The following is a 12,781-nucleotide window of genomic DNA, read 5'->3' as shown; positions in this document are numbered from 1 at the left end:
TTCCACCTTCCGGAATATTCGCAACACGGTTACTTATAGCTCCTCAACGACGGACCTTTTCACCGCAGCGTCTTCCAGTCGGCGTGTGTTGAATCGGCGCCCGATTTTATCCTCCTGTCCTGTCCTGTCGCTGGATCCTGGCAATGCGCAGTCGGATCTCGCCGATAAGAAGATGATGGTCGGACGCAATGTCGGCACTACGTTTGTTCCGCACATCAAGAAGGCTCCGTCTCCATTTTCGGCTGATGCAGTTATGTTCGATTTGATTTTCCGTGACGCCATCACGGGAAACCCATGTCATTTTGTGCACTGGTCGATGAGGAAAGAGCGATTCCCCAATCACCATGTCATTGTTGCGACAAAACTCTGCAAACAGCTCTCCGTTTTCGCTCATTTCTCCGAGACCATGGCGTCCCATGATGTGCTCATAGTCGGAGTTGTCAGAACCAACATTCGCGTTGAAGTCGCCCATGAGGATCCTGATATCACCTTTCGGAGTCTTATCCACGACAGCATTCAGTTGACTGTAAAAGTTCTCTTTATCTCACAATTCGGCAGCATCGGTTGGCGCGTAACGTTGGATCATGGTAAGGTTGCAAACCCGTGTTCTAAATCTGGCTACAATTATCCTCTCATTAATAGGTTCCCACTTTATGAGCGCAGCATGGGCGTGAGCGCCGAGCAGGAAACCAACTCCACGATGGCCACGTGTTCACATCGTAGGCCAGAGTATAGCAGAATTTGACCTGACGCCAATCTGTGTTCTCCAAAGTTCGGCCAACAGACTTCGCTCAGTCCTAGGATCTCAAGCTTCATACGGCATGCCTCATTGGCTAGTTGTGCCAGTTTACCCTGCTGAGCTAGGGTTAATACATTCCAAGTTCCAATTCTTGTCCGATGTTTCACGCTAAAAGTCGTTGCCGTTGAATCAGTTCATAATCTTTAATTTTCGGTTTCAGTAACGTTTTTTTTTTTTTGGGTTTCGGAAACAGTAGGTTGTTGGAATTCTTTGGGGAATTCCTCCTGAAATTCTTTCGGGGAGACGTCCTGAAATTTCTTCGGGGATTACTTCTGGAAATCTTCCTGGAAATCTTCAGGGATTCCTTTTGTAATTTTTTCGGGGACTCTTCCTGAAAATCTTTTCGTTCGGGGATTTCTTTTGAAAATTCTTCGGGAATTTTTTTTTAAATTTTTCGAAGATTCCTCCTAGAATTTCCTCCTGGGATGACTTCAGGGAATCTCTAAATTCCTGGAATTTCCTGGAATTCTTTTTGGGATTCCATCTGAAATTTATTCGAGGACTCCTCCTGGACTTCCTTCGGGGATTCCTTCAGAACTTTCTTCTGGGATTCCTCCTGAAATTCCATCAAGGAATACTCCTGAAAGTCCTTCGGGAGTTCTTCCTGGAGTTCTTATGTGAATTTCTCCTCAAATTCGTTCGGACGGTTGTTCCTGGAATTCTTTCGGGGATTCCAACATATTTTTTTTCGGGGATTCCTGCTGATGAAAGATATCCCCATGATCCCCGTTCTGGGACTTTTCTTGAAAATCCTTTGGAGATTCCTACTGGAATTTCTGCAGGGATTCCTATGGGAATTCGTTCGAGGATTTCTCCCGGACCTTGTTCAGGAAATCCTTCTGGAATTCCAGGAAGAATCCCAGAAGGAAATCCAGGAAGAATCTTCGAAGGGCTTCCAGAAGTAGTCCTCGATAGAATTCCAGGAGGAATCCCCGATCGAATCCCAGAAGGATTTTCTGAAGAAGGTCCAGGAGAAATCCTCGAAAGAATTCCAGGAGGAATCCTTGCAGAAACTCCAGTAGAAATCCCCGAAGGATTTTCAAGAAAAGTCCCCGAACGGGGATCCAGGGGGAACCTTTCATCAGCGAATCCTCGAAGAAGTACACGTAGGAATCCCCGAAAGAATTCCAGGAACAATCCCCCAAACGAATTAGAGGAGAAATTCCCGAAAGTTATCTTCAAAGGAAGTCCAGGAGGAGTCCTTAAATAAATTTCAGTAGGAACCCCAAACGGAATTTCGGGAAATTCCAGGATTTCAGGGATTCCCTGAAGCCACTCCAGGAGGAAATTTCGGGAGAAATTCCCGAATGATTTTGAAGAAAATTCACCAATGGATTTTCAATAGAAATCCCCGAAAAATTTTCAAAAGAAATCCCCGAACGAATTCCATGAGGAATCCTTGAAAGATTTCCAGGAGAAATCTCCGAAGAATTTTCAGGAGGCGTCCCCGAAGAAATTTCTGGAAGAATCCCCAAAAGAATTCTAAGAAAGAATCGCTAATCGAATTCCAGGTGCAATCCCCGACGGAACTCTAGTAGCCATCCCGAAGGATCCTGGCAATGCGCAGTCGGATCTCGCCGATGGTCGGACGCAATGTCGGCGCTACGTTTGTTCCGCACATCAAGAAGGCTCCGTCTCCATTTTCGGCTGATGCAGTTCTGTTCGATTTGATTTTCCGTGACGCCATCACGGAAAACCCATGTCACTTTGTGCACTGGTCGATGAGGAAAGAGCGATCCCCCAATCACCATGTCATTGTTGCGACAAAACTCTGCAAACAGCTCTCCGTTTTCGCTCATTTCTCTGAGACCATGGTGTCCCATGATGTGCTAATCCTCATAGTCCGAGTTGTCAGAACCAACCTTCGCGTTGAAGTCGCCCATGAGGATCCTGATATCACCTTTCGGAGTCGTATCCACGACAGCATTCAGTTGACTGTAATGCTCTTTATCTCACAATTCGGCAGCATCGGTTGGCGCGTAACATTGGATCATGGTAAGGTTTCAAACCCGTGTTCTAAATCTGGCTACAATTATCCTCTCATTAATAGGTTCCCACTTTATGAGCGCAGCGTAGGCGTGAGCGCCGAGCAGGAAACCAACTCCACGATGGCCACGTGTTCACATCGTAGGCCAGAGTATAGCAGAATTTGACCCGACGCCAATCTGTATTCTCCAAAGTTCGGCCAACGGACTTCGCTCAGTCCTGGGATTTCAAGCTTCATACGACATGCCTCATTGGCTAGTTGTGCCAGTTTACCCTGCTGGCCTAGGGTTAATCCATTCCAAGTTTCAATTGTTGTCCGTTGTTTCGCGCTAAAAGTCGTTGCCGTTGAATCAGTTCATAATCTTTCATTTTCGGATTCAGTAACGTTTTTTTTTTTGGGTTTCGGAAACAATAGGTTGTTGGCCTAAGATCCCTTATCCACCGTGGTGGGGCTGCCATCTTAGGTATAGCTTCCGGTGGAAGAGCATTTCATACTCAGCCGCAAGATGCCAGAACAGTCGCTGTTTGAGCCGCACCTCCTGTGTGAACAGACGCTCGAGACGTACCTCCTCAATCTAGCTGAAGTCAGAAGGACGACAGGGCCCAGGCTGCACTACCAACTAAGCACACAACTCATGGCTGGTGGTCTTTGTCATCGCTCGACCGTGGAAGCATGAGGTAGGAACTTTCGAGGACCAGAGCTTTGTTGGACGCTCTCTTGGACTCACCATTTTGCAGCCCAATTTATTAGATTTAAGAGATTTATGTTAGGTACGATATTTCCCATACAAGTCACCCTCCAAAAGTAGCATGCAAGCTAACTTACTAACATAAAATGCTTAAATTAAACAAATTTGATTTGGTAAAACAAAATATTTTGCATGAGTCGTTATTTTAGATGTTGATTGACCAATTTACCCTTTCATTGCTTAAAAAATATTCCATGCTTGATAGCTTGCAATAAAAAAAACACAATATCACATATTTTGCCTATGCATTGAGGTATAGCTCAAAATTGTGGCGTGCTGGAGCAAATCTGAGCTGATTCGGAATCAGCGTCCCAAAATCTGTCAGAGATACATAAGTTTGCTCTTGAGACAAACAAATGATACGCTGTGTTACTTGCGATGTGCTTTTTTGCATCAACGTTTAACGTAGAGCTCGATTGAAGTATTAATCGTTGTGGCAAGTTGAGATCTCTTTTATAAGTAATCCCAATTTGTCCCGATGTAGTAGGTAGCCAGTAGCAGTTTGAAGACTTGCTCTAATTTCAATCAGCTGACAAACGAGAACTTGAAATCATATTCTCACCTGCTGACACGGTTGATGTCAATTGAGAGCTGCTTTGCGTAATGCATATTTAATGAAAACTTTGCATAAATATGTTCTGCTTGTCTTTCTTTGAATCCACAAGACTATCCTTCATTCGTCATGACACCAAAACTTATAGATTCAGATACCATTCGAACCAGATCATTGCATGTATTGTGCGGTAACCTGCTTTCCAGCCTCTCCGAGACTGAATGTGATCCCAATTAAATAGATGTATCAATTACCTCATTAATGCATTTATCGCTTTGCGTCCCCTCCATTGATGGATTAGACGCTTCCACCTGATCCGGTAAATTTATGCAAAAATTCAATCCATATTTGCAATTCACCCCTGCTGCGTCCTCTCCGGTGCATCTCCGCGTACAACTGTGGGATTGGAGATTGAAGCGAGCCTTGTAAGAGTGTGTGATGAAATGTGATAAAATGCGTCTTAGAATGAATAAAACTGAAACTAGCTCGATGGCGAATAACAAGAACCCTGATATTTAGCCCTGCATTTTTTTAATTTTTTTTTTCATTTCATTTTTTTTACAGAATGTTAAATATAGTAGGGTATTGTACCATTTGGGCAGGTGTACCTATTTTGGGCACTTGCCACTATAACTAAGTCAATTTCAGACCGATTGATTTGAAATTTTGTCTAGAGTTAGGCACGTACAGTATCTAACTGTGTACAAAAATTCAAATCAATCGGTTTGAAATTGACTTAGTTATAGCGGCAAGTGCCCAAAATAGGTACACCTGCCCAAATGGTACGATACCCTAGTCCAGGGTTCCTGATTTCCACTTTTTATCTTCTTCCACATTCGAAGACAGTCAGCAGCGAACAGTTTTCGCTTTAGTTCGTGTGTATGCTTGTCAGCGACGACAGCAAACTCCGGCGAACGGTGGGAAGCCACACTTGGAAATAACTCATTCGTCCACATTCGCATCGCAAGCGAATACGATTCGTGAGTGATGCGATTGATATTGTGCATACGAATTTTTGATGTTTTCGAATTATTTTCTTTGCTAATCTAGCATTTCAGCAACAATACAGTAAAAATGTATGCATTACATGCAAAAATTCTCTTCTACTTATGATAATAGCCGCTTCGATCGCTCACCAGCATTCTTCACCATTCGCCATTCATTCATTCGCGTGCGATCCAGACTGCGACGAATGGCAACGAATATTCATGTCAAGCAGCTGGCTCATCGCTTCCCACTGGTGATGGGGTTGCGTGTTTGATCACGACGATCCGTTTGCTGCTTCTTTCTCGATTCGCTTCAGCAAAGAGGAGTGAATATGAATGGAGTGAGGCGAATATACCGATCCTTGCCCTAGTCCTGTATGAATTGTTTCTTTTGACATATTTATCTTAATGTACAGCTGTTACTGACAGCTATGATGTTGCTTTCACTTCTAGATCATCGACGGTAGAACGTTGATGTTGTTACAGTTTATGTTTCTCAGTCAATTAGATGGAACTTGAGACTTCCTCTTAAATTTAAACTTACGCTCGTTAGGTATTGCTGTTAGCAAATAGTTCAGGGTTCCAGCTTGCTAGAAAAGTTGTTAGAAGATTTAAGCCTATGACCCATCCGCTAAGAAGACGAACGTGTGAGAACCTGATGCCGCACCTTTAAGATAAGGTTTGCAACAAATGAGTGGCAAGTTGCTTGACTAGGATCAAGGTTTTTCATGAATGGCATAGTTTACCCCGCTCTCCCGAATGTAGCTGATGAAATTCTATTCCGACTTGAGTGATGGTGGCAGGCGACACTGCAACCATATCAGCTGGGTGTTTAGGAGAGGTCGGTAATTAATTCGAGTGGACCGTGCCCACACCAGATCAAACTATAGAAGAGCTATGGACCAGGGGTCGTCTCTAGGTAGAATCTCTAGCGTCTGATACCGATTTCTGCCGCTCGGATCCCCGAGTTACATCTAGAAGACTATAAAAACGAATCGATCATCTTGAGTTACTGCCACAGTTCTATCAGCTTCCGTGTTCAAACAGTCACAGTCAGCCGCTGCCAACCAACTACCAAAGATGAAGGTGAGTTTCGTTACAGGAATACGCCACCATGGATTATTAGGTACCCCAAGGTTAACAACTCGTCTATTCCCCCAAACACAGTGCTTCGTCGTTTTTGTCGTCGCGGCCATTTCACTGAGCGTGGAAGGATCCATTATCCCGTGGTACTGGCCCGGTCCTGTTGTCGTACCAGCTCCCGCCGGACTAGCGATTCCCGGTTCCACTGTGGTCCAATCGAACCCACCAGCAGTTGTGGTTCCAGCACTTCCGGCTCCAGTGGCAGCCGTGGCAGTTGACGCCTCGGGTGTTCCCACCGTAGTTCTCGCTCCGGCTCCAGCAGTGGTGGTGGCCGCCCCAGCCCCAGCAGCAACGTCCGTTTCGGCCACCCGCGGAGCCGTTCATGTTGCTCCACTGCCAGGACACTCGGTTTCGCAGCAACAGCTGAATCTGGCCCCGGCTCCGGGATCGGAATAACAACTGCCGCCGTAAACAAGCTGGGACAATGTGCAACTGAATACTCCAACCAACAACAACGGTCTCTCGCATGGTTCTGTTCAATCCTCTTCGGTGAGAGAGCTTGTTCACTCCCTGGAAGTTGTTCGGAGTTTTCTAACCGAATTGGATAGTATTTTGTAAATTTCCACAAGTACTCTCTAATAAATGGCAAGCTATGAACACGACGATTTTGGTTTTTTACTCGAGGATAAAGGTTTCAATAATCACAACAGTTTGTGATATGTGAAGAATCAATTGTTGGTATTACACTAACACATCAATGTGATCAATAACAAGAGAGGTGCAAAATTCAAAAGTGTATCAACTTATTTGTGCTTTGGTTTTTCCTTCAAGAATAGAATTCTTTTAAAACAAGTTAAAAGAGAACCTCAGTGACGAAAAAGGACTTTGCGATTGAAAACTCGGTACGTGTAGCTACAGTTGTAGCTCCTTTAACTTCATCGGGAGCCCCCATATACATGCCAATGCACTGAAAGACCACAGATTCAGCATCCTAGGGCATGGGAGTAGCCAGAGGAGGGCAGCGGGGCCGTGGCCCCCCTGGCCGACAGATTTTTTTTTTCTAATTTGAGTTCCAGAAATATAACTATTCTAAAAATTTAAGTTTTTATCTACAACAATCGAAGCGTTTCACTCGAGAACCACAGGAAATTTCGCCAATTTTTTCTCTCAATCTTATCATAGAATTTAACCAAATAATGTTAATATGCTGCTATAGAGTGCAGTTATATGTTGCTGCCAGCACTGCCGGCGATGTGGTGACAGATCTGTAGTCTGTCAATATATGCGTAGATAATAATGTAAAGTCAGAATGAATAAGTAGAAGAAAGAACAGTTGCCATATTCACGTTGATGATCTGACGATCGGTAATCTCCGACGTCTGTTTACCAGAACATACCTAAAAGTTTCCTAATTATTGAAATGTAACATTGAATTCGTAAGCTAAATCACAGACAGCTATCACAGTAAGTTTGAACCTAAATCTATCTGAACTAAATTAACCTTAAAACTATATCACAGATGCATAAGGAATATAAGCTATGGGACAAAGGACAGACGAATGTCAAACATATGTAAAACCGAATTATGTAAGTTATCTAATAGATAAAAGGTTGTAATTCTAATAAAAATACTTTTTCAGCTAAAAGCTGATTCGCACCAAACCCCTTGAGTTGCGAGCTGCTCCGAAGATTTCGGTATCCCTTTGCTCCCGTAACAGTTATATGCTACACGAATTTTCACTAGTATTTTATTCAAATAAACGTCATGCTAAGGGCGAAATATCTAGGACTTTTTTACGAATTTTTCAAGGACACCTTCAAAAATTCCTTTAGGCATTTATTCAGGAACTTTTTCAGGGATACTTCCAGAAATTTCTCAAGGGTCTTCTCCAGGAGTTTCTCCTTGGTGTATTCTTCCATGGGCATCTTGCTGGGTTCCGACAGTGATTGTTTCAGGGCTTGTCCCAAGAAATGCTTCAAGAATACCTTCCATGATTCCTTCAGAAATTTTATCAGATACTTCTGCAAGAATACATCAACGTATTCCTCCTGAATCCTTCCTTCACTGATTTCATCATGGATTGCTTCAGAGAATTTTTCAAGAATTCAAAATTTTCAAGAATGGGTTTCACTAGACATTCCTCCGGAAATTTCTCCTGGGATATATTTAGAGGTTGCTCCAGTGTTTTTTTTTCAGGATTCCTCCAGGAATTTCTCCAAGGATTTCAAAAGGAATGTCCACAAAATTTCTTTTAGGTTTTTTGTTCCTTCAGAGTTTTTTTTTTTCAGGGATTTCTCCATATGTTCATTCAAAAATGCCATTAGATATTGCTCCAATAAATCAATCTGGAACGATTTGAAGTATTTCAGCAGGAATATCTTCCAGAAACTCTTATACAGGAAATTGTACTAGAGATTACCTAAAAATAATCTAGGAGTTCCTTAAAAGACTGTACAAAACTTTATTTTGGGAATCTATCCAAAGATTCCAACAATAATTCGTCCAAAAATTATTGCAGACATGGATTACTCCATATTTTTTTTTACAGACATTTTTCCAAGATTTTGTTGAGAAAGCTTTCCTGGGATTTCCTAAGGAATTCCTCATGGGATTGCTTCCGGGGTTCCTCATGGGCTTTCTTCAGGAATTCCTCCAGATTTTCCTTCAAGAATTTATCCAGAGGGGAATTTCTTTTGTGTTTCTTTCAGGAACTCCTCCAGTAATTAATCCAGTATTTCGTACAGGAGCTGTTTAGGGATTCCCTTAGGAACTCCACTAAAATTGCTTTGGGGATTCCTTCTAAAGTTTCTTCAAGAACTCTTAGGATTGCTTCAAAATTTCTCCAAGAATTCCATCTGCGATTTCTTCATGAATTATTCCTGGTATTCCTCAACGTACTCTTTAAGTGGTTCATCCAAGAATTTTTTTTTTCAGGAATTTCTCTAGGATTTTTTCCAGAGATTCCACCATGAATTCCTGCAGGAATTTCTCTAAAAATTTCTCCAGGGAGATTTCTTCAGAAATTACGCCAGAAATTCCACTAGATATTTCTCCAGGAGTTTCCTCAATACATTCAGGATTTCAAGACTTCCTCCAGCCATTCCTCCAGAGCTTCCTCCAGTAACTGCTTCCGAGATTCTTCCAAGAACTCCACCAGAAATTCCTACAGAAATGTATCCAGGAATTCTTCAAGGGATTCCTCCAAGGATTTTTTTTTTCAAAGACTCTTACAGGAATTCCTCCAAATATTTCACCAGTAATTACTTCAGGGAATCCTCCACGAATTCCACCAGGAATTCTCCCAGGCAGTCTCCCAAGGATACTTCCTTGGATTCTTGCAGATATTTCTCCATGAATTTTTTCAACGATTCCTCCAGGAATTCTACCAGATATTCCTCCAGAAATTGCTTTAGGGACTCCACAGGAAATTCCTCCAGGAATTTCCCAGGAGTTCCTCCAGGAGTTTCTGGAATTCTTTCTGGGATTCCTCCAGAAATGCATGCAGAAATTCCTCCAGGATTGAATCCAGGGTCTTCTCTAGAAACTCCTCCAGAAATTACTCCAGGAATTTCTTCAGAGACTCCTCCAGGAACATGACCAGGAATTAATCAAGGAATTCCTTAACAAATTATGTCAGCAATTCATCCAGAAATTTCTTCAGGAAATCCTTCAAAGATTCCTGCAGAAACTCTTCCAAGATTTTCTTTAGGAATACTTTTTGGATTTTTTCCAGGAATTCCTCCAAGAATTCTTCCAGATTTGCCTCCAGGAATTCCACTAAAATTCATCCAAGAACTTCATCAGGGATTTTTCCAGGGATTTCTTTTCAAATTTCTCTAAGGATTCCCTCAGGGATTCCTTCAGAAGATCCTTCGAGGAATTCTCCAGAAATTACTCTAGAAATTCCTCCAAGAATTTTTGAGAGATTTTTTTTCAGAAATTTCTTCCCTAATTCCATAAATCATGCTGTATTTTTTACAAGAATTCCTGCAGAGATTCCTTCAGGAATTCCTTCAAGGATTGCCTCATTAATTCCCAAAGGAAAATCCATAAGAATTCCTCCAGGCATACCTCCAGATTTTTATCCAGGAACTCCTCCAGGAAATTCTTTAGGGACTACCCCAAAATTTTCTTCAGGAATTCCTCCTGTAATTTCTCTAGGAATTGATCCAGGAATTGTTCCTGAACATCCTTCAGTTATCATATTAGCATTTTTTCCAGAAAATCTTCCGGGGTTTTTTTCAGAAACTCTTCTTGGAATACGATCAGGATTTTTTCGGGAATTGCTCCAGGCACTGCTCTAGAAATTTCTCCTGGGAATTCTTCATGAATTGCTTCAGGGAATTCTCCACGAATTTCTCCAGGGATTACTCCAGCAAATGTTTCGAAGATTTCTTCAGGAAATCCTCCAGAAGTTCCTCTAAGGATTCTTCCAGCAAATCTTCTAGTGATTTTTTCAGAAATTCTCCCAGGAAGTTGACCTTCAGGAATTTCTCAGGGATTCCTCTAGGAGTTTCTCTAGAGATTCCTCCAGGGATTTCTCCACAAATTTCCATCATGGACTACTCCAGCAATTTCTACAGGAATGCTTCTAGAAATTGCTCCAGGATTTTATCCAGGAATTTATCCAGGAACTCTCCCAGGAATTCCTTCAGGAATTACCCCAGGAATTTCTTCACAAATTTCTCCAGGATTTGGTCCTGCACATCCTTCAGAAATTATGTCAGCAATTTCTCTAGGGATTCCAACAGGCATTTTTCCAAAGATTTCATCAGGAATTGCTTCAGGGATTCTAGAGGTTTCTCCATGAATTTTTCAAGGATTTTTTCAGGGATTCCTCCAGGAAATCTTTCGAAGATTCCTTCAGGAAATCCTCCAGAAGTTTCTCCTAAGATTCCTCCAGGTAATCCTCTAGGGATTTCTTCAGAAATTCTTCCAGGTAATTCTCCAGGATTTTTTCAGGGATTCCTCCAGGTATTCCTCTAGGAGTTCCTCCAGAGATTTCTTCAGGGATTTCTCCACAAATTTCTTCAAGGATTTCCTCAGGGATTTCTTCAGGAATTCTTTCGAGGACTTACCCAGGAATTCCTCCAGAAATTCCGCTAGAAATTCCTCTAGGATTTTAGGGATTTTTCAGAAATGGCAAAAATAACAGAAATAGAAATTCCCAAGAATTCCTGTGGAGATTCCTGCAGCAATTCCCACAGGAAAACCTCTGGGAGTTCGTCTAGGCATTCCTACAGGAATTTCTCCAGGAACTTCACCAGGAATCCATCCCTCCAGGAAATACCCCAGAAATTTCTTCATGAATTTCTCAAGAAATTGCTCCTGGACATCCTTCAGAATTTATGTCAGCAATTCCTCCAAGTATTTCTCTAGGAAATCCTTTAGGGATTTCTTCAGAGATTCTTCCAGAAAATTCTCCACGAGTACTTTCAGTAATTTTACAGGGATTCCTCCAGACATCCTCCAGGAATTCCTCTAGAGCTTTCCAGGGATTTCTCCACCAATTTCTCTAGGGATGGTCCCAGAAAAACCTCTAGAAATTCCTCTTTCAGAAAATCATTCTGGAATTTCTTTAAGGTTTTTTTTTCAGAAAATTCTCCAGCAATTCCTCCCAAATTTCCTTTGGAGATTTCACCAAGAATTCCTCCAGAAGTTCTTTCAGGGATTGCTCCAAGAATTCATCTAAAGAATTTCTCTAGGTGTTACGCCAGGAATTTGTTCAGAAATTTCTTCTAGCATTCCTCCAGGATTCTCTCTAGAGATTTTCCCAGAAATGTATTCAGAGGTTTCTCCAAGAATTCCCCCAGAAACTTCTCTAAGATTTTCTCTAGGAATTTCTTTCTTCTGATTTTTTCTACGAATTTCTCCGGAATTTCGGAATCTTCCGGAATTTCAGAACCCTCCGGAATCCTAGGAATCCTCCAGAAACTTATCTAGGATTTCCTCATGAAATCTCTTTAACAATTTCTCTAGGTATTCCTCCCATAATTTATCCAGGCATTCCTCCAGGTATACTTTCAAAAATTCTTCCAGGGCCTCCTTCGGGAATTCCTTCAGGGATTCTACCGGGCTTTCTTCAGGCATTACTGCATAAATTGCTCCAGGACTACATCCAGGTATTTCTTCAGAGATTTAGCCAGGAAGTCTTCCAGAGATTGCTTCGAGGATTCTTCCAGGAATTAGTTCAGGAATTCTTCTGGAATTCCTCTCAGGTTCTCTCCAAAAATTTATTCAGGAGTTCCGTCGGAAATTTCAGAAATCTTTCAATCATCTTTTCAGGGATGTATATTCCCAAGAACTTCTCCAGGATTACCTGATGATTTTTGTTTTGCAATACATAGAAAATTTCAGGAGCAATTCCTCCAGCGAATAGAATTGGCAGATAATTAAAAAATGACGCATACAGGAACAAGATGACTCTAGGTGAGTCCTCAAAAGCGTTCGTAATTTTCAAAAGAGTTCAAATATAATTTCTTATTGATGTATAACAAAAAAAATCATTGCAAAATAATGCACAAGTGAATAAAAATTCTTGATCTTCCACAAATTGGTCACCGCTACCATTGGGTTAAATAATACTTTTAGAATATAATGTTATTAAATTCAATTTCATCGTTT

At 41.8% G+C, this 12,781-nt stretch overlaps 1 protein-coding gene across 1 annotated transcript; it reads left to right on the top strand.

The window, feature by feature from the left end:
* Positions 1 to 6,001: 6,001 nt before the first annotated feature.
* On the top strand, positions 6,002 to 6,818 carry LOC109421235 (adult cuticle protein 1-like). The gene is made up of 2 exons (XM_019695718.3): positions 6,002 to 6,159; positions 6,241 to 6,818. Exons 1-2 carry the CDS (start codon positions 6,154 to 6,156, stop codon positions 6,610 to 6,612), a joined length of 378 nt encoding a protein of 125 aa, XP_019551263.2. The 5' UTR covers positions 6,002 to 6,153; the 3' UTR covers positions 6,613 to 6,818.
* The last annotated feature ends 5,963 nt before the right edge of the window (positions 6,819 to 12,781 follow it).

The sequence above is a fragment of the Aedes albopictus genome, chromosome 2 (assembly GCF_035046485.1).
Source record: "Aedes albopictus strain Foshan chromosome 2, AalbF5, whole genome shotgun sequence".
Lineage (NCBI taxonomy): Eukaryota > Metazoa > Arthropoda > Insecta > Diptera > Culicidae > Aedes > Aedes albopictus.
This window is presented reverse-complemented; position numbering and strand designations above follow the sequence as displayed.